General features: G+C 42.1%; 1 protein-coding gene across 1 annotated transcript in view; it reads left to right on the top strand.

The window, feature by feature from the left end:
* RSU1 (Ras suppressor protein 1) overlaps positions 1-21,774 on the top strand; it is a 184,576-nt gene extending 162,802 nt beyond the window's left edge. The window contains exon 9 of the mRNA XM_079767374.1: positions 20,646-21,774. Within this exon, the coding sequence (XP_079623500.1) occupies positions 20,646-20,748 (103 nt within the window). The 3' untranslated portion in view covers positions 20,749-21,774. The remainder of the gene's footprint in view (positions 1-20,645) is intronic.
* The last annotated feature ends 42 nt before the right edge of the window (positions 21,775-21,816 follow it).

Below are 21,816 nucleotides of genomic sequence, written 5' to 3' on the forward strand. Positions count from 1 at the left end.
AGTAACAGAATGTGGCATTACGGCAGCATGCCCGTCTGAATAGACTTCAGCCCATCGAGCTAGATTTCCTTGAAAAGGGAGCATTCCTAGCCATGTACCCACTAAAAAGACACCCAGGGTGGCAAGCCCAGACCTTTGGTGCCTGCAGGTATCATTTTTTTATTCTCACTATTTGAAATTATTCTCCAGCACCATGGCAAACAGGACCAGAGCTCATGGCGTTAATGAAAAGGAACACTGCCCAGTATCCGGTGGGTGTGGACTGAAACCTCAGGCCCAGTAAGAGTGTAACGTTGGCACGTCAGTGGCCAAGCGTCCAGCCCGTGTGGTCTCTGAGCCTTTGTGCTGGTGGCCTGAGGCGTAGCAGTGATGTGGTCTCTCCAGGGACTCACAACCTACTTATAAGTAATTCCAAGTGCTTGAAGCATATGGACATTTCACTCTCAGGCTTAATATGCAACATGCAAAATGAATTTTTCACATTGGGTTTTTAAAAATTGGGAAAATTCCAGCTTTTCCTCACTGGTGTGCCTTTTGGAGTTAGCGCCCTTCAGAGCAGCTGGAGAGGGACTGAGTGTAATGTAAGCAGAGTGGCGTTTGCAAGTGAGAGCTGTATGAGAGGATGATTTTGGAAACACTGCTCTGGGTGTCGAATTGAACAAAGAGTCATTACTGAGGGAAAAAATAACCAGAAACACATTGTTAATACTCTCTCTGATTTGGGGCTGGAGAGCCATACTGTGAAATGAGGGGAAGATAAATAGAGAGAAAAACAGCAAATTAAGAGGACAAATAACCTGGGGGGCAGGGGTGCCCACTGGCATTGGCAGAGAACATATAACCAGCATCTGACGCATTTCCTTAAGATTCAGTGTGTTTGCAAATTGCTCCGTTGCATCTTACAGAATCTAATCTGAGCAACGAAGAGCTGACTAGTGAACATAGTTGGTTGAATTCCCTCAGTACTCCTGAAATATAACAGAGCAAGGAACAGTATAATGAAAAATAACAGAGAGAGTAGCTAGGGGCTTAACTTATGATCAGTGTTCATTACAACAAATGACACTCACTGCAGAGTTACCATAAAGATTATTGACTCTTACGTAATGTGGTTCCCATCTGAATAGATTCGGGAACAGCTTAGCCTGAGAATGGGAGAGCTGAAGCAAGAGGAGGATGGAAGATGCACTCAGTGCCCTTATTCATTGGTTCAGTTAGTACTGGTGAGCCGCCCATTCAGAACCCTGGACAGAGCAGAGGCTGGGCCAGCTTCCTCAGGCACTGCATGGTCGTCTTGGGCATTGACCAGCATGTGATATGAAGACCAGGCTCAGAAAGTGACCAAACTTTTTTAAAAATTATTTTACAATTATAGTTGACATTCAATATTATATTAGTTTCAGGCATACAACACAGTGATCAGACATTTTTATGTACTTTACGAAGTGGTCAACTAGATAAGGAAAGTGACTACACTTGTTGATAGCTCTATATCCAAGTTTTATATCCATCTTAACGTTCTCTACCATTTTTTGTTTCTCTCAAGCACACATGTTGCAGCATTTAAAAAATATATCTTTGGAAAGAAACTGTCATTTATGTGATTTCATCCTCCTAATAACTCTGTGAAGTATGTACTATTGCTAACAGTCCCATTATACAGATGAAAGAGTATGCTCAGAGAGGTTTAGGTCACCAGGTTTACTCAGCTGCAAATTATTATACATGAACTCCAAACTAGATCTCTCCAGCAGTCTGCCAGACATTCCACATAGGTGCTGAGCATAGAGATTTATGTTCGTTCGTTCTCTCTCTCTCTCTCTCTCTCTCTCTCTCTCTCTCTCTCTCTCTCAACTGGATTTTGAAATCAGACAAATTGGAGCTTGGACCTTTACTTTTCCATTTCAGATGAGATCCTGCAAAGTGGCTGAGTGACTTGACCTCTCTTAACAGTGGTTGTAATGAAAAAGAAAGTTTATGTTTAATGTGTGGCTAGACACAGTGCCAAGCTCTTTACCTGATTTCCTCATTCAGTCCTCCCAGCCGTAAACAGTGTAGGCCTGATTATTGTACCTGTTTCACAGGCTGAAAAACTGAGGCTGAGAGGAGCCCAGGCTGCACAGCCGGTGATCAGGAGTCATACAAGCCTTGCTCACTGTGGGCAGTTTGTAAGTCAGCTCTGCAAAATGGCCTTCAGAAGTGAGGCCCCCCAGTAATATTAGCCACCGGTGAGGGTGGCGGCCCTCAGTGACGTGGGAGATGCAAGCACAGGGGACCCCAATGAGGCTAATGGGTGAGGGGCTGTGTTGTTGCAGGGAAAGGAGCAGTGGCATTTGGGAACAGGTCAACGTTTGTCAAAAGAATAATGAAGGCCTCTGTGGGAGTTCAACAGTGGATGGGTCTTTGGGTCTTCCCTTCCTTTAGTTTTCAGTTTCATAGTTCTGAGTTTTATGGGGGAAAATATCTTGAGAAGGAATGGGGAATTTAAAAATAATGTTACCTCAATGTAGCCAACAGGCTTAATATATGTCCCCTATCTCTTCTGAGCACCTTGTTCTCTCCTTTGTAAAAGCCTCGTGGCTGCCCTAGCCAGTTTGGCTCAGTGGATAGAGCGTCAGCCTGCAGACTGAAAGGTCTCAGGTTCAATTCCGGTCAAGCGCACATGCCCGGGTTGCGGGTTCGGTCCCCAGTAGGGGATATGCAGGAGGCAGCCAATCAATGATTCTCTCTCATCATCAATGTTTCTATCTCTCTCTCCCTCTTCCTTTCTCTCTAAAATTAATATATATATATATATATATATATATATATATATATATATATATATATATATATGCATATATATATATATATATATATATGCATATATTAAAAGGCCTTGTGTCCACCTGCAGTGAGATTGATTCTATAGACCTCCCTGCAGCCCACCACCCACACTCTGGCCCATCAGTTGGAGATGGACAGGGGACGGCGCAGGAGAGGGTGGAGTAACAGAGTCCAGATTTAGTATTTGCCTCTTCAGAAGGAGCAGAGCTGAGTGACAGGGTCTGGCTTGCCTGGGAAATGGCAAATCTTATTAATGCGCTCAGCCTATAGCTGCTGCTTCTTGGACCCCTCCTAGCATAAGCCTCTGGAATGTGTGCTCTGGCCAATGTCAAGCTGAGCGTTTTTGGCTTTTGTGGGTGTGTTTATGTTTTCTTGCTCTGGGGAACGAGAGGGACTGACTATACTTTCCTCCACCCAAGCAGTGTTCATGGGCTTTAGGACTCGTTTGTATTGGCCTAAGGACCTTCCCAGGTTCATACTCAGAACTATTATAAACAATTAAAGGTATTGGAAGGACCTCAGATAAGTGAGATTACTTTTAAAAAAATTATGTGGTATATATATTCATCCTTCCTTTCCCTAAGGCACTAAAAGTAACCGTGTGCCAAAAAGGGACCCTAAGCTTTCAAAAAGTACAAGAAGGCGGCTCGATCCCACCAGACTCCCGTGTGCTCGGTCCGTGTTGTGCAGTACGGTGACTGTGACGACCTGTGGCTCCTGAATTCTGCCTGGTCTGATTGGGATGTGCCTTAAGAGTAAAGTACTCACCAGATTTCAAAGACACTTAGTACCAAAAGATCATTACAGGTATATGACCTACTTAGCAAATCATTTATCTTTCAATTGAGAATACAATTGGTCATTAACTGTTTATATTGATTACATGTTGAAATGATCATATTTTGGATATACTGGGTTAAATAAAATATATTATTAAAGTTCATTTTATCTGTGCCCTTGTACTTTTTAAATGTGGCTACTGGAAAATGTAAAGTTATATTTACACATCTCATGTTTTGGACAGAGCTATTGTATAGATATGTGAAAATGTGGACTATGTTTCTATAAATTGGAAGTACTGCTAATGTGTTTTAAAATAAGATTTTAAAAATAGCTTTTTGAAATATTTATGAGGGGGAAATTAACTCGCTGTAAATATTCAATATAGCAGGAACTGCTCACTAATAAGAGGGGCTTGTTTTACTATTCTCTGGAAAATATGTTGGGCAGAAATCTTCATGGTTATTAATAGCTATTCAGGGAGAATATTTTTCCATGAGAACATAGGTGAGCTTGAGTCCATTATTGCACAACATGGTTTGTTAATATTGGAAGGAACTACTGTGCATGCGTTTCCTCTGTGATTTTCCACCCAGGCGTTGTCGTGTCAGCCACCTCATGACCACACCCACTGGATGGACTCGAAACCATAACCAAGGGGCAGGCCCAGGCAGTATTCCAGGGGTCCTCTGGTCCTCTGGCACCTCCACCTCATGCTCTGACTTTCACCTGACTCTCACCATCTGTATTTACGTGCTCTAACACCTTCCAGGAGTGTTTCGTGGGTGAGATTCCTAGATGAAACACTTGAGATTCTTGGATGACAAGGTCTGTTGTGACAAGCTTTAGCTGTTCTCTCCCCACCCACAGCCACAGTTGTGCTCTGAGTTGACAAGGTCTCTGGGGGGCATCAAAAAACTATGGCTTGAGTCCTGAGAAAGAAACAGAGCCTCCACTTGATGCATTCCCAGGACCCTCACCCAGATTTACTGCTGATGCATAGAATCTTCTAGAATATCGTTTTTACATCAGGCATAAACCATAAGCATCTTAGTTTTTAACCTGTTTTCACTCGAAGACCATACGTTTCTGAGACTCTTAAAAATCTGATTTTAAAAAACTAGGCGGAAATGGATGGCATAGCTAAACATTTGCTGAATATATCAGGGTTAAAAGTATTTTTTTTAATCCTTAATTCCTTTTGGAGTATATTTTTCCACAAAATTCAAAAACATGAAAGTGAAACTAAAGGAAGGATGGGATCCAAAGACTTGAGCTCTCACAGATGTCTTCGCCATGATTCTTTTGACAACTGTTGGCTTGTTCCCAAATACCACTTTGCCCAGAAAACCTCATTCCTCCCTTTCTGCCAGTCTCTCCTTACCATTGGCCAGTAGTTCAATGATTGGGATCAGGAATGGAGGCATAGCACAAATCAACTTGATATGCCATGTCCCAGGTATGGGGTTTGGGCACTTCAGAGTGAGAGCCCAGCTTACGCGAGGGAGTTTGCTTTGCCAGAAAATGATAAGAGGTCATGCATGGATTTTACCTGTAGCTGCTTCTTCCTGACATTCACTGGTTCAGAGCACCAGATAAGTCCATCTGTAGGTAGATGGATGCTTTCTTGGTTTTGTTTACTAAGTTTATTTTATTTTTTAAATCTCTTTCCTCTGTCTGTGAGTGAAATGTGACTCACCTCATAGAAAACCAGTGGACATTATAAACTTGAACAAAAAGACAGATACAGAGACAGTAAAGCATCAAACAGACTGTCAAATTACAAGGGGAAGGTTAGGGAGAGGTGGGGGAGATAAGAGATCAATCAAAGGACTTGTATGCATGCATATAAGCATAACCAATGGTTGCAAAACTCTGGGGGGTGGGGGCATATATGGGAGTGGGGTGGGGGGGGGGCAATGGTAAGATATGTACTCATATAATACCTTATTAAAAAATTGGGGGGAAAAATTAAAAAAAATAATAAGAAAGAAAGAAAGAAAGAAAGAAAGAAAGAAAGAAAGAAAGAAAGAAAGAAAGAAAGAAAGAAAACCAGTGGAGAGGGGGGAAGGGCAAATGATACAGTGCTGTCTAAAATCTCAGGCATCACGCCATAATCTGACCAGAACATACAAAGAAACTTAGAGATGTGAGCCCTGAAGGTTTCAGTTAACATGATTTTGCTTAAGGTTAAAGGAGCTGATAAACGTAGTGTTGTATAATTTTTGTATGTAAAGTGTTCAAGTTCCACTCAGATGCCCAGCTCTGACCAGGCTGAGTGCTCTGTCAAAGTGGGTGCAGTCTGATACAGCACCCAGTCAGTGTGTGAGGGCAAGTGGCGGCATGCGTACGAGACGGTTACCACCTGTGTAAGTCCACATGCCCCATTTTCTGACTAGGGAAATGCAGATTGTGGATTAATTCCAAAGAGCCTCATTCAGTGTTATTTGCCCTGCACTCTGGAACCTGTAGGTTTGTACTAAAGAGCTGTTTAACTTCCCACTAACCTAACCATGAGTCACCTGCCATGGTCAAATCATCAGGCCCCCTGGACTGAGAGAGACTGTGAGGGAACTATGGTCGGTCCCAGGAACAGAGTCTAAATTGTTAGCCACAAACAGGAGGAAGAAGAGGAGGAGTAATATCTTTATATTTTACCATTTGTCCTTATCTGCAAAAGAAAAGGAAAGGAAAGGCCTTCTCTGTTTAGACAGTGTCATTTCTAGTTCAGTGACACTAACTCTATATTTGTGACATCATTTATAGCTAGAGCCACAGGGCAAATATGCACCCCACAGGGTTCCTTTGATTCATGTGACATTGTGTAAGGTTTAAATGAGTTAATGTATAGAAAACTCCACAGAGCCTTCATGTGGAAATGCTACAGTATAGTCAGTGCTGCGGGAGTTTTGCTATTGTGATCACTAGCTTAAACATGTTAGAGGTTGTGAACAACCTGGAGCCATTCATGAAGGAACCATGTGTGACCAGAAAGACTCATATGTCCATAATAAAAATTGATTCTGATTTTTGACTTGTCCAAAGGAAAAGAAAATACCCACTGGTTTTATGATGTTCATTTTAACGTAATTCTCTGTTATAAGCAATTACTATCTTCAGCTAGTTCTTACTAATAGCAGATATGATGAACACTCAACAAAAGCCCATTGTACCTTAAAGGAATGTAATGGGAACCCTGGTCACAGTACTGTGAAAGAGAACCTCCATGACAGGATGACTGACTGGGCCCCCAGTGGCCTCACTAAATGGTACCAAGATGCATTTACTCCATTCCCAGTCCTACCTTTAGCCTTCCAGACTCAGAACCCATGCAGTAACTGAGGGAAACACTTAAGAAACTGATGTAGGAACCAGACTAGAGCAGCCCCTTGGCCTGCATGGCACACATTCTTTCAGTAGACAGCTCTAAATGTGAAAGGGATATATAATCAACTGATGAGCACGGAATTGGGATATTGGGAAATGTTCCTTGTCTAAGATATTCTCTCAATTTACCAGTAAATATTTACTAGGTGGGCTAGTGTGTGGCAGGTACTGGAGAAACAAAATGATTAAGATAGTCCCTGTTTCAGAGGGACTATCTGACACTCATATAGTTGGACATTTCCAGTACATTATATAGTCATTCATTCAGTCAACACACATTTATTGTGTGCCTATGGCATAGCAGTCACAGAGGATATTATGTGGCAGGCAAAGTTCCTACTCTCTTGGGATACAGGAAACAATCACATAAACAAAATAATTATATTGTGACTACTTGTGTGAAGGAAATGCATATGGTTAAAGATAGATAATGTGGGCAAAAAAAGACCTCTCTTAGAAATTCATATTGGAAGCAGAAATATATTTTAAAAACTCTTGGGAGGCCCTAGCTGGTTTGGCTCAGTGGATGGAGCATCGGCCTGCGGACTGAAAGGTCCCAGGTTCGATTCCAGTCAAGAGCATGTACCTTGGTTGCAGGCACATACCCAATAGGGAGTGTGCAGGAGTCAGCTGATCGATGTTTCTCTCTCATCGATGTTTTTAACTCTCTATCCCTTTCCCTTCCTCTCTGTAAAAAATTAATAAAATATATTTAAAAATAAAAACTCTTGGGAGACTTTAAGGGAAAAATTGATAGCATTACAGTCATAGTAGGGAACTTGAGCATCCCACTGACATCACTCGATAAATCTTGAAGGGAAAAAAAAATCAGCAAGGAAACAGTGACCCTAAATGACACACTAGATCAGCTGGATTTAATTGATATTTACAGAACATTTTTATCCCAGAGCAGCAAAATATATATTCTTCTCAAGTGCACATAGAACATTCTCAAAGATAGACTATATGTTAGGGCAAGGAGATTGAAATCTTATCAAGCATCTTCTTGTATCACAATGGCATGAAACTAGAAATCAACTACAACAAAAAACATTCAAAAACATGGAGGCTAAATAGCATGTAATTAAATAATAAATGGATTTCCAATGAGATCAAGGAAGAAATAAAAAACTTCCAGGAAACAATTGAAAATGAACATATAGCAAACCAAAATCCATGAAACACAGCAAAAGTAGTCCTGAAAGGAAAGTTCATAGCATTACAGGCCTACGTAGAGAAACAAGAAAAATCTCAAATAAACAATCTTAACTCTACATCTAAAAGAATTAGAAAGAGCCCAGCCAGCATGACTCAGTGGTTGAGCATTAACCTATGAACCAGGAGGTCCCAGTTTGATTCTCAGTCAGGACACATGCCCAGGTTGCGGGCTTGATCCCCAGTGGGGAGTGTTCAGGAGGCAGCTGATCAATTATTCTCTCTCATCATTGATGTTTCTCTCTCTCTCCCTTCCTCTCCGAAAACAATAAAAATTTAAAAAGAAAGCGAATGACTAGAAAACCCAGAGTAAGTAGAAGGAAGGAAATAATAAAGATCAGAGTAGAAATAAATGGCATAGAGACTAAAAAACAATACAAAAGAACAATGAAACCAAGAACTGGTTCTTTGAAAAGATAAACAAGATTGATGAACATTTAGCCAGACTCATCAAGAAACAAAGAGAAAGGACCCAAATAAAATCAGAAATGAAAGCAGTGAAGTAAAAACTGACATCACGTAAGAATTGTGAAAAAAATACTATGAACAACTATATTCCAACAAGCTGTATAAGCTTGATAGAATGGACAAATTCCTAGAAACATACAATATTTCAAAACTCAATCAGGAAGAATCAGAAAATCTGAATAAGCTGTTAACAAATAATGAAATAAATGTAATAATAATAAAAAAAAAAAACTCCCAGTAAACAAAAGTCCCAGTACAGATGGCTTCACAGCAAAGTTTAACCAAACATTGAAAGAAAAACTAATAACCTGTCCTTCTCAAATTATTGCAAAAAATTCAAGAAGAGGGAAGACTTCCAAGCTCTTTTTATGAGGCCTGCATTGTCCTAATTCCAAAACCAGATAAAGACACTACAAAGAAAGATAATTAATTACAGGCCAATGGCCCTGATGGACATTATATTAGCAAATTGGATCCAGCAAAACATTAAAATGACCATACACTACGACCAAATGGGATTTATTCCTGGGATGCCATGTTGGTTCAATATTTGCAAATCAATAATCATAATACATCACATAAACAAAATAAAGGATAGAAATCACATGATCATATCAATAGACAGAAAAAGCATTCGATAAAATCCAGCATCCAATTATGATAAAAACTCAGCAAAGTGAGAATAGGGATCATACCTGAATATAATAAAGACCATATATGACAAACCTACAGCCAACATCATAATCAATGGGCAAAAACTACAAGTGTTCCCCTTAAGATCAGGAACAAGACAGGGATGGTCACTTTCACCACTCTTATTCAACTTCGTACTGGAAGTCCTAGCCACAGCGATTAGACAAGAAGAAAAAAGGCATATGAATTGGAAAGGAGGAATAAACGTGTCATTATTTACAGATGACATAATATTGTGCAGAGAAAACCTTAAAGACTCCTCTAAAAACCTGCTAGATTTAATAAATGAATTTAGCAATTTAGCAGGATACAAAATTAACACCTGGAAATCAATGACATTTTTATACAACAATAATGAATTCTCAGAAAGAGAAACTAAAAAAAATTCCATTTACCCTTGCAACAAAAACAATAAGATACCTGTTAATAAGCTTAACCAAGGAGGTAAAAGACCTACACTTAGAAACCTATAGGACATTGAAAAAGGAAACAGGAGGATACAAACAAGTGGAAGCATATACCATGTTCATGGATTAGAAGAATTAACATCATTAAAAAGTCCATACTACCCAAAGCAATCAATGCATTTCCTATTAAAATGCCAATGGTATACTTCACAGATCTAGAACAAATACTCCAAAAGTTTATATGGATCCAAAAATGCCCGAATAGCTACAGCAATCTTGAGAAAGAAGAACAAAGTTGGAGGAATCTCAATACCAAATGTCAAACTCTACTACAATGCCATTGTAATCAAAACAGCCTGGTAATGGCATAAGAACAGGCATATAGATCAATGGAACAGAACAGAGACCCCAGAAATTGGCCCACACCATTATGGTCAATTAATATTTTACAAAGGAGGAAAAAACATACAGTGGAGTAAAGACAGTTTCTTCAACAAATAATGGTGGTAAAATTGGAGAGATACATGCAAAAAGTTGAAACTAGACCACCAACTTATACCATACACAAGAATAAACTCAAAATGGATGAAAGACTTAAATGTAAGACATGAAACCATAAAAATCCTAGAAACAAACATAGGCAGTACAATCTCAGACATCTCATGTAGCTGGATTTTCACTGATACATCTGCTAGGGCAAAAGAAACAAGGGAAAGAATAAACAAATGGGACTACATCAAACTAAAATGATTCTGCACAGCAAAGGAAACCATCATCAAAATAAAAAGGAAACCCAATATATGGAATAACATATTGGCCAATGATACATCTGATAAGGGGTTAATTTCTATAACATACAAAGAACTCATACAACTCAACACTAGGAAAACAAACACTCCAATTGCAATATGGGCAAAGGATCTGAATAGACACCTCTCCAAAGTGGACATACTTATGGCCAATTGGCATATGAAAAATTGCTCAACATCACTGTTCATCTTAGAGATACAAATTAAAACCATAATGAGGTATCATCTTATACCTCTTAGAATGGCTACTATTAATAAATCTACAAACAATAACTAATGGCAAGGATGTGGAGAAAAGGGTACCCTAGTACAGTGCTTGTGGGAATGTAGATTGGTGCAACCACTGTGGAAAGCAGTATGGAGTTTCCTCAAAAAAATTAAAAAATGGAACTGCCTTTTGACCCAATGATCCCTCTTCTGAGAATATAACCTAAGAATCTTGAAATGCCAATCAGGAAGAATGTATGCACCCCTATGTTCATAGCAGTGTTATTTTACAATAGCTAAGATCTGGAAGCAGCCCAAGTGCCCATCAGCAGATGAGTAGATAAAAAAGCCATCGTACATTTACACAATGGAAAGTATATGACTGTGAAAAAGAAGGAGGTCTTACCCTTTCAACAGCATGGATGGATCAGGAGATCATTATATTAAGCAAAATAAGCCAGTGAGAGAAAGACAAATATCACACAATCTCACTTATATGTGGAATCTAATAAACAAAATAAATGGACGAACAAAATAGGTCCAGAGGCATAGATGCATGGGAAAAAACTGGCAGATGTCAGAGGATAGGGGCGTGGGGGGAGGGGGAGGAGATTAACCAATGAACTTATGAGCAATGTGCATATATTCATAGCCCATGGACACAGACAATAAGTGAAGGCCTGTGGTAGAGTGAGGGCTGGGTGGAGGGTGAGAAAGGGGGGAAATTGGGGACATCTGTAATACTGTCAACAATAAAAAAATAAATAAAAATAAAAAGAATAAATAAATATATTGAAATTTTGAGTAGTGCCTCACGCTTGCCCTGACTGTTGTAATCTCTCCAGCCAAATATGTATTGGCAGAATGTGAAATTTAAAGTGGGTTATGTGATATGGGCAAAAGCAGTAATTTGTAATTATATAGTATTATCATCCAGCTATCCATATTAAAGGACCTATTAGGTAATTATTATTTAGCTTTTGGAGGACAGATTTAAGTTAGTAAATTTTAAAGTAGTAGGTTTTTTTGTTTTGTTTTGTTTTAGGAATCATTTTGAAGGATGTATGTAAATATAAAATTGTTTTTCTTTCTCATATTTATGAATAGGTTTGTATATCTGTGTATTATAAACACATAGGAACATATGCGGTTGGATCTTTTTATAAAAATCTCTACAGTTGCAAGTACTAGATTACTTAGTAATTCTTTTTATAAATAATATTATTTAATCTCCAGATATGAAATCTATTAAGGAAGTAACTTATTTGGGAACTTAAACAATCCATTAGACTTGTTCTCTTTTTCCTTTTAGTTTATTCTGGAAATTGCAACATTTCGCATTTTGCAGTTTAATTTAAAAGGATTACCTATTTTCTTAAACGCTTAAGCAGGGAAGCAAGTTGCAGTTATTGATTTTTCTCTGCATGCATTCTGTGAAAGCTGTATTTGCTCCTTCCCCAGGGACCATACCTCTGAACTGCATGCTTGCTGGTGACAGCTCAGACCTCTGATACATAACCAAAGACCTTGCCTAATATCCTTGCAACTGCTCAGGGAATTTTTATTAAGTAAAAGCGTCATTAAAGTAGACAGGATGATGAAGTTTAATGAGCATCTTTTGTGCATGAGATTGTTAGTTTTGGTCTGCCAGAATCCTTGTTTCTGTCCTTCAGTGGGGCAGATAGCGAGTCTAGAATATATGGCGTATTTTAAAATCTGCTTTATATTTTATATTTTTGTGTAGGTTAACATCTGTTCTAAACAAGCTGTTATATGTTTTTTGGCTATTTATATAGATGCCATTGATACATGTATGGTTATACTTCTTTTTTATACTGTGTGTTGGTTATAATGTGAATGTGAAAGACACATACTACTGTTAGTGAATTACATGGAACCATCACTTGGAGGTTTGATCTCCAAAAACCATTGCTTTTTGAATTAATGAGACTTCTCATGAGAATATGCTTACTGTTAATATTTTTTTCTTTACGACTCAGCAGTTTATGTGCTAAAGTTCTGTCACCAGCCCCTCATAGCTTCTAGATGGGATAAAGTTATTTCAAATGCTTATTAATAATCTCGGCTTTCCACTCTGTCCACAGATTTATTTGTGGAGATTCTAAATTTAGCACCCTACTATAAGATTACAGAGTATAAACAAAATTATTTCTCTTCATCATTGTCACTGGCCATATACTTAGACTTTAAAATTGGTTCTTTTCCTGATCTGTGTAAGGACTTTCCATGGAAACCCCTAAAACAACATGAGGGAGGCAGATGACGTGAGCACATGACTTAAGAACAGCATATTGTACCTCTCACATACCTGGCATTCTGAAGCACAATATTTACCTAGCACACATGTGCTTCTAGCAGTGCCTGAGTATACAGAATATAGTAGCAGTGAAGTCAGCTTTCAAGAAAGTGGACAGCTTATTAGGAAGACAAACCTGAGAAATCCACAAAGTTGGGAAACAAGATAACTTGGTGAATCAAGAGTTTGATCTTTGGGAGTGATTGCCTGGGTTTGATCAGGGCCTAAAGTTGCTAAACCTCGGTTTCCTCATTTGAAAAATGAAGACAATAAAGCCTCCACTTCGTTGGATTGCTGTGACAGTGAATGTTGAACGAATGGTAGCCATATTTTACTGTGTCCCTGGAAAGGCACTCTACTGATACTTCGAAATAACAAGCCAGGAGCTGGAACCACTTCATGGATCATCAAGGACTTAATGGTGAAATCCTGATAAATCCCAAAGAAACCGGGGGTACAGGGGAGTGGAGGAGGCTGTGGAATGCCTAAAAGTATGAATGAGATCTGAATTACAGAAAGGACTCAGACAGGCATTCCAAGAAATTGTGACGCAGATCAGCAAAAGAACGGACCAGAAGGCGTGCAGGCGGGCAGGAAGGCCAGTCCCAGGCCTCGGGTTGACTTAGCGCTTTTGTATTTTTCACAGCACTTCAGTGAACTGAAGCAAGTCTGATGGTCAGATACACCTGAAAGGCAGACGTGCAGGCACTCCCATTTGCCAGCTAGGATAATAGATATTCTGGAAAGAGATGCAAGTCTAGGTTACTCAACTAATAACGTGGCGGAACTCACACTCGGTCCCTCTCTCCTACACTCCACGCTGCCTGCCTCCAGACCAGCCTTGCTATACTCAGGTGTGTTAGTGAACAGAGATGAGGTTGGGTAAGTTAAGTGTGACATGGTATGTTTGTGGCGGCTGTATGCCATATACCAGGCTGGGTACTTGATCCCATGGGCAGGGGCTGCTGATTTTCATAAGTAAACCAAGGAGAGATTATTCTGTCACTTGTGTGTAGGACACATTAGAGGAGGGAATGGATCAGCATCAGGGAGACAAAAACGGGACCCATTATAATAATCCAGTGGCCATGTGATAGGGGCCTGGATTGGCATAGGAGGAGAATGGATAAGATCATTTGGTGATGAATATAAGAATATGCACTATAAAGTGACTAATTAATCCACTGAGTTATGAATCTTTTGAGAAGCTAATGAAAACTGTTCCCCTTCTGCTGAAAAATTCAGCTTTGCTTGGCGTTTCAGATACTTTCCTGGTGCCAGGTTAAGATCTTAGTCTTTTGTAGAGGAAGTGTCGGTCAAACTTGACTCATGTGGTGACGGGAAAAAGAAGCAGACGTCAAAATGACTTCAGTGACTTCAGTTTTGACCCTGAAGGTCTGGAGACATAGAGGGACAGACTGGAAGTCGGGGTAGAGACCTGTTCTGTGCTTTGTTTGCGTTTTAGAGCAACGTGTCCAGATGGGAACAAGGCACAGCAGGGGTTGAAGGTGGCGGTGACTCGGAGGGCTGCTGCTCAGAAATAATAGTGGAAGCTGTGAAATTAGGTGGCTGTTCCAGGGAAGAGAACACAAAGAGATAAATGAGGAAACCCAAAAATCAAAGAAGTGTCCAGAGAGAGAATAGCAGCCAGGATAGTGCATTGCAACCAAGGAGGCAATTTTGAAGAAGGAATGGGGTGGTCCTTGCTGGTCCTCATTGCTGCAGCCAAGAAGGGATTGAGGGTCTGCAAGAGACCCTTGGGTCCAACAGAAACGATAAGACATGCAGATTTTTTTCTAAAAATGAAGATACACGTAGTAAATAAAAATTTACCTATCAATAATAGAAAAGCATGCTTACCGTCCTGCTTAATATAATAATTGTTTGCAAAATGTATTCTGATTTTGGCATGCTGGAATTTCCTACTGTGCAGTCTTGGATGGACACAGGCAGAGTGTTCAGCTGCACGGAGCTTGAAGTGGCCAGTGTGCGGGCTGCTGGCACAGGATGCCTCAGCAGGGATCAGGCTGGTGACCCCAGCAGTCCCTGAATCATTTCAGGATGATTCCTCTAGTGCTGGTCTTTGGCAAGGAGTCTTGGGGTGACTGCTCAGGGCAGGGCCCATCCCAAAGGGACAAGTGGAGAGCCCTCAGGGCCTAGTGGTACTGGCTCGCTCATGACCCACCGCAAGGGCATGCACACACATCTTGCCTTCCGTATTCTCTTCAACGACGGGAGACAGTTCATCGGGCCTTTAAGCGTAATGGACCCTTTCCTATTGTTTTAGATTGTTCTTTTTTGGCTTTTTTTTCTCCTCCTTAATCATCTCTCAGTGATCATCTAGAAACCTCAGATTTCAGGGGAGAGATTTTCTAAGACTCTGTGCCATGGGTTCCCTTCATTTTCTTGGTTAAAGAGTCTGCCCACTGGCGGCGGCTGCCCCATTGGTGACCTTGAGCCAGGCTCCCTTTGCCAACATTCTCAAGCTGGCTTGGCCGATTTTACCCGATTTCATTGCCCACCAGAATCCCCACTGAGAAGGGATCGATGGCAGAGCAAGCGGCATTCCTGGCTGTGCTCATGAGAGGTTAAAGTGGCGTAGCCACCTGGAACACCTGTTATGTGCCTGAACAGACAAGACCTTGTCCAGTTCTGAGTTCATCTTCTCCAAAGCTTTGTGAGATAGCTGCAAATTTTTACCCTCGTTTTGCAAATGAGAACATCAGAGACTATGGCAAGTTAGTCACTTGTCCAAAGTCACACATGGTTCAGAGCCAGGCAGGGTGTGGGGAGGAGAGGTAAGTGAAGACTGGGACTGTTCTCCGGGGATCCTCAGGGCAGGCGGGACAGTCCACCTGAGCGGAGTGCGGAGGGGATGTGCTGGTCTGGGAAGTGCCTTGTGCCAGGGTCTCAAGGATGGTTGGAATTTCCCAGGTGGAGGAGGTGGAACAGGTCCAGCAACTGTAGTCACCAAGGCCCTAAGGGGAAACGTGCTTCACAAGAGGAGGGTATGGGTAATCAGGAGGAGAGAAATCCATCCCAAAGGCTGTGGGCTGTATTAACTCATCGTGTCTTTTCTATATTTTATGAGGCTTGGACATATGGAGGTCTTGCTGGCTGGGAGAGGCTGCCCTTCCAGGGCTAGGTAACTCCTAGAGACAGCAGCCGGCATGCCTGCAGGTGCCTTCCACATGCAAACCAACCACTCCACAGCCCACCCCTAGCCACCCCCTTCATCTAACGCTCACACACCAAGACAACATTTCCCCACCTCCCGTACCAGACAACTAGACCAGCCCTGTGGCCCAGAGGCCACTGAAACTATTCCAACTCTCCAATTCCACACTCTCCCAAACCTGCCTGCTCTGCCTCACCCATTCCTTTCCAGGCCCTGCTCTGTCCTACACTCCTTCCGTCTCCTGACGGACCCTCGTACTTCCCCACATGGCCCTGCATGGTGTGACGTATGCCCCTCCTGTCAGGAACTGCACATAGTAAGACTTCTTTCAGTGGCATTGACCTCTCTGTGTCATCACTCAGTGACCCTCCATGACCCCGCTGTAAATTAATCCCAGATACATTCAGAACATGAGCCGTGCGTGTTAGCTTCAGAGAATGGAGCGGGCCGGCACCATCCAGTCTGACTACAGTGAAGAGGGGACAGTTTGCCAGCCTGATCCCCTTCCCCTGGTAGAAACAGTACCTATTATTCCTTTGGGTACACTTCGAGTCTTTTCTGAAATGTAGTTTTTCACTTTCCCTTCTTCTTTTCAGTGCTACCCCAGACAATTTCTATTTTTTTTCTGCTTAAATTAAGCAGCATCTTCCTGGTAGGCTGCCCTGTGTATGACCCAGAGGGTTTCACTTACTGTATGAGTTCCCTATTGCTGCTGTAACAAGTGACCATGAACTTGGCATCTGAAAACAAATGTATTATCTTATAGTTCTGGAGGTCAGAAGTCTGAAATCAAGGGGTCCACAAAGTTGCTTCCTCTGGAGGCTCTAGGGGAGAAGACATTTTCTTGCCTTTCTAGCTTCTGGAAGCCACCTACATTCATTGGGTAGGAGCCCCTTCCTCCATCCTCAAAACCAGGAAGGTCACAGGCTCAAATATCTCTCTAACCTTGACCCTCCTGCCTCCCTCTAGGACTCTTGTCATTCTTTTGGGCCCGCCTGGAAAATCCAGGTTAATTTTTCCAGCTCCAGGTCCTTAACTTCATCACCTCTGCAACGTCTCTTTTGCAATGTAATATATTCACACGTTTCAGGGATTAGAATGTGGACATTTGGGGGCCATTATTCTGACTACCGCACTTCTCAAATGGAGGCCCCATGACTAATCACTGGTAGGGCCAAGAATGGAGTCTGAGGCTCTGGACCCTGAGACACTTGTCCTTATTGCTCTGCCACAGTGACGTCTCCACGTGGGACTGGCCGCTTAGTACAGCGGTGACTTGCATCTGCCCACAAAGCTGGAGGAGTGAAAGGATCACGCAGAGAAGGGAGGGCAGTGTCATGCCGGCTCTGCGGTGACTCACCCAGGAAGTGGGGCGCTGCATTTAGCTCTGCCGTAGTTGCTTTCTTCAAAGGGGATTAAGACCTTTCTTCCAGAGATGCTTGGGGATTTGCATTGATAGAAAACACCTTGTTATTTTTTTTTTCCAGAGGAAAAGTCCCTTAACAAGTAAAGTAATCATATAATTATCTGTATTTAATCTCTCTGACTATAACCCCACGTCAGCCCTATTTTTCAACAGGCATTTGCTGGCCACTTGCAATAGGCTTGTCATGGTGCCACCCTGCAAGGACAACCACATCATTTGGTTTTTACATATGGAGAAACCGAGGCATGGTGAGAGTGAGAGACGCTAATCATTTGACCAGAGTCAACAACCAGGGGGTGACACAACTCGGATTTAAACATCAGGTTCAGCACGGCTGTGCATCTGGCCCTTCATAGTGACTTGCTGTGCAGCCCCAGGAAGTTCAGGCACAAAGTGGGGTCTGCATAGAAAAAGGCAGGAATGGAAACTTTGAAACATTCCAGTTCCTTCCTAAAAACAGGAGCCTTGCTGAGTCCCGAGAGCTTTTGCACCCTCTTCTGAAATGACTTTGCTAGATGACCGCTGTCAGGGTCCAGGTAACCCCCAGCCCTTCTGGGAAGCCTTCCAGGCCTATGAGGGAGGACATGGTATAGCAAATCTTGCTTCTCCTTCCTCCCACCTCATTTTTGTCATTACCACTTTCTAGCGCCTAAGTGCTCCTACATTTCCAAGTGAGGAACCGTGGTATTGTATTCATGCAGATTTTTGTAACTTTTAAAGTTTGATGTTTTTTGTGAGTAAGAACATTTTTTTCCCTTATGGGGATAAGGACTCAAAGTAGAGGAGAGCTACATGAAGCTATAAGAAATCTGGAAAACCAACGATCCTGGGGCCATGTGAATGCACAGAGTAGACTCAGATCTTTGCTTTGTGCCCAGTGAGAGGAGCCCAGAGACCAGAGGCCTCCCTCGCAGCACATCACACTGAGCCCAAAGCCCCTGAGCTTGGGGAGGTCAGGCTGGTAGTCCATAAGAATGCTTCAGAGAGCGCGTGACCAAGGACTATAATCAACAAGTCTGCTTTGGCTCAGGGTTTCCTCTCCATGTTAGATGCACCTGGGAGGGATCCTGGAGGAATGAGAGAAGGGGGTGTGCAGGTTCCCCCCGCCCTAATAATGCAGGATAATATTCCTATCTCAAGATCTTCATTTAATCACCTCTGCAGAATCCCTTTGGCCAGTAAGGTGGCAATCATAGGTTCCGGGGATTGGGACAAGGACATCCCTAGGGTTGAGGTGGCCACGCCAGTAAAGCGGAACTGGCTGGACTTGCCTCTTTGCCTAAACCAGTGGTTCTACATCTGAGATCCAAGGCCCCTGGTGTCCATGATGTAGACTTCAGGGAAACCAGGGCATTTGTAAAGTGTGAGGGAAAGGGGCAAACATGGGTTTAAGGATCTGTTTTTCTTGGTAGCAGAGTCTCTTGAGGAAGGAGGAGTTTTTCCTGTAGAAGCACAGGGTGGCCCCTATTGGCCTGGGTAGGCCTGGGCCTCTCCATTAGATTGAGCAAAAAGTCTAAGCACTTACAGAATTTGAAAGCTAATTTGCAGGCTCAAATGTTACCTGTCCAGGACCTGTGGTACCTATTTTACCCAACAGATGGCCCTCTGCTGCACCTGGAGGAGCATCCCACACCTGGCTGGGTGTAGGCGCTCCAGCCGCTGGTCTGTCCCCAGCCAGCTCCAGGCTCTGCATTCTGAGCTCCTGGGAGCAGAGACCTGTCTACAGATCACTCTTGGTCTTTAGACCACTTTTAAGGAGATGCTTGGAAGCTTCTGGAGAAGACAGAACACAGGATCACCTATCAAAACCCTAGTGTCCAGCTTTCCCTAAGCACTGGATCAGTTGACCAACTTTGTGTGCCAGGTCCACCCCTCCGCTGGCCCACCAGTGTCATCGAGAGATATGTACATGCCAAGTAGTGCTGCACTGTGCGCTGGTGAAGTGTGAGCGTCAGGGAGGGCGTCGCTTCCTTGAATGGGCCTTAGAACGAGGGAGAACTTGAATGTGGAGGTCAGTCTGTGTGTCAGCCCCCCTCGGTTGGCACAAGTCAATTGCAACAAGCAGTCAGGCAGTGCCTTTCCTATAGACACTGGACACCTGCCGGGCTCCTGGGGACACAGTTATATCAGTAAGGGGAGTTGAGGTTGGGCTGTATTTATTTTAGGGTGGCTTTTAATTCAGTTTAATCAGAATTACTCATAAATTATAGATTAATTACTATCTGCTGTTCATTTCGATCCTCTCAGCCGCAGAGCTAGCTTGCTCTGCAACGAATGCCATCGCCGTAATTGCAGGGTGCTCTGTCAACATTTAATCAGCGGTACTTATTAACGCGACACTGATGTGTGGTCGCCACCCCAGCACTATCCATCAGGCCTGAGCCGCCAGCGCGGGCTCGGACACCATTGCTCTCTGTCACATTATCCAGCCCCCGAGCTTTCGGGCCAGGCAGGATGCTCACTTCACTAAATGGATACTCTGTCTCTCCAGTTCTACCCAATTTTTGTCATTGTCTACTTAAACACTCACAGCCTTCGGAGATTCTCTCTGGGATGTCTGGGCTAAGCATTATCATATCTCACAGTCCTGTGTCTCTCTTCCTTCAGTGTTTTTGCAGCCCACCCAATGACTGTGAAATTCCAGAACTGGACCGCCTGGAGTGCTGTGTGTGTGTGTGTGTGTGTGTGTGTGTGTGTGTGTGTGTGTGAGAGAGAGAGAGAGAGAGAGAGAGAGAGAGAGAGAGAGAGAGAGAATTTTTAATTCTTAAATACAGTATATGATTTAAAAAGAGAAAGCAGTTGATCTTTTGTTTTTTTGTTTTATTGGCTTAGTGAGTATTCCTGGAGAGGAATCTGTTGTTTAAAGCTCTACCAGTATAAGTGTGTCTTGTGTTAGGAAGGGAGATCTCACTGTTTCTCTCTCTCTTTTCAGTCTCTACGGCAGACACATGCAGGCAAATCCAGAACCACCGAAGAAAAATAATGACAAATCAAAAAAGATCAGCCGGAAACCCCTGACGGCCAAGAATAAGTAAGGGGTTCGCATGGCCTGGACTTCTGGTCTCTTTTTTCGTTATTGCTTCTGTTCTCTCTTGCTCTGTCCCACAAACACAGTTAACCCCTGAACAACACTGGTTTGAACTGAACGGGTCCACTTATTCATGGAATTTCTTCAATAAATACTGTAAATGTATTTTTTCTTCCTTATGATTTTTCTTAATGAGACTTTTTCTCTAACTTTATTATAACAATACAGTATGTAATACATATAACATATAGCATATGTGTTAAACTGTTTGTTATTGGTAAGGCTTCTGGTCAAAAGTAGGCTATTAATATTAAGTTTTTGGGGAGTCAGAAGTTATATGTGGTCCTAGCCGATTTGGCTCAGTGGATAGAGCGTCAGCCTGCGGACTGAAGGGCCCTGGGTTTGATTCCTGCAACCTCTGTTGCAGGCTCGATCCCCAGCCCTGGTCGGGGGTGTGTGTGGGAGGCAACCAGTCAGTGTGTCTCTCTCACACTGATGTTTCTCTCTCTCTGTCTCTCCCCTTCCCTTCCACTCTCTCTAAAAATCAATGGAAAAATATCTTCAGGTGAGGATTAACAACAACAAAAGTTATATGTGGGTTTTCAGCTGCTTGGGGGTTGCGAGGGGTTGGCACTTTTCTTCCTAGTGTTTACCACCTTACCTTTTAATTTCTTTTGGTAGGTGGTAGATTTTTATAAGTTCTTAAAACCATTTCCATTTGTTTCCTTAAAATTACCAAAGGTAGGAAAGAAAGCTCTAATTCAACTGCAAATTCCACAGTAGGCACATGTTTCAGTTCCTTGAATAGATGTTCACAAAGCTGCTTGTTATCCAAAGAATAATTAAATCATGTAATCATTTAATGTCACAGTTAACACTGTTCACTCTTCTGTTTATTCACATAACTCATTCTTTTGCGTTATTAAAAATGTTCCTTCACCACTGAGATATTATGTTAACTTACAAATGATTTTAATAAAATCTTAAATTTGTATCATGTGTTGCTTCTTGAATAAAGAACAATCTGCTCTTATGTATATATACATTTTTTACTTTTTCCTGCAAATTTTCTTGT

This window comes from Cnephaeus nilssonii, assembly GCF_951640355.1.
Source record: "Cnephaeus nilssonii genome assembly, chromosome: 1".
NCBI lineage: Eukaryota > Metazoa > Chordata > Mammalia > Chiroptera > Vespertilionidae > Cnephaeus > Cnephaeus nilssonii.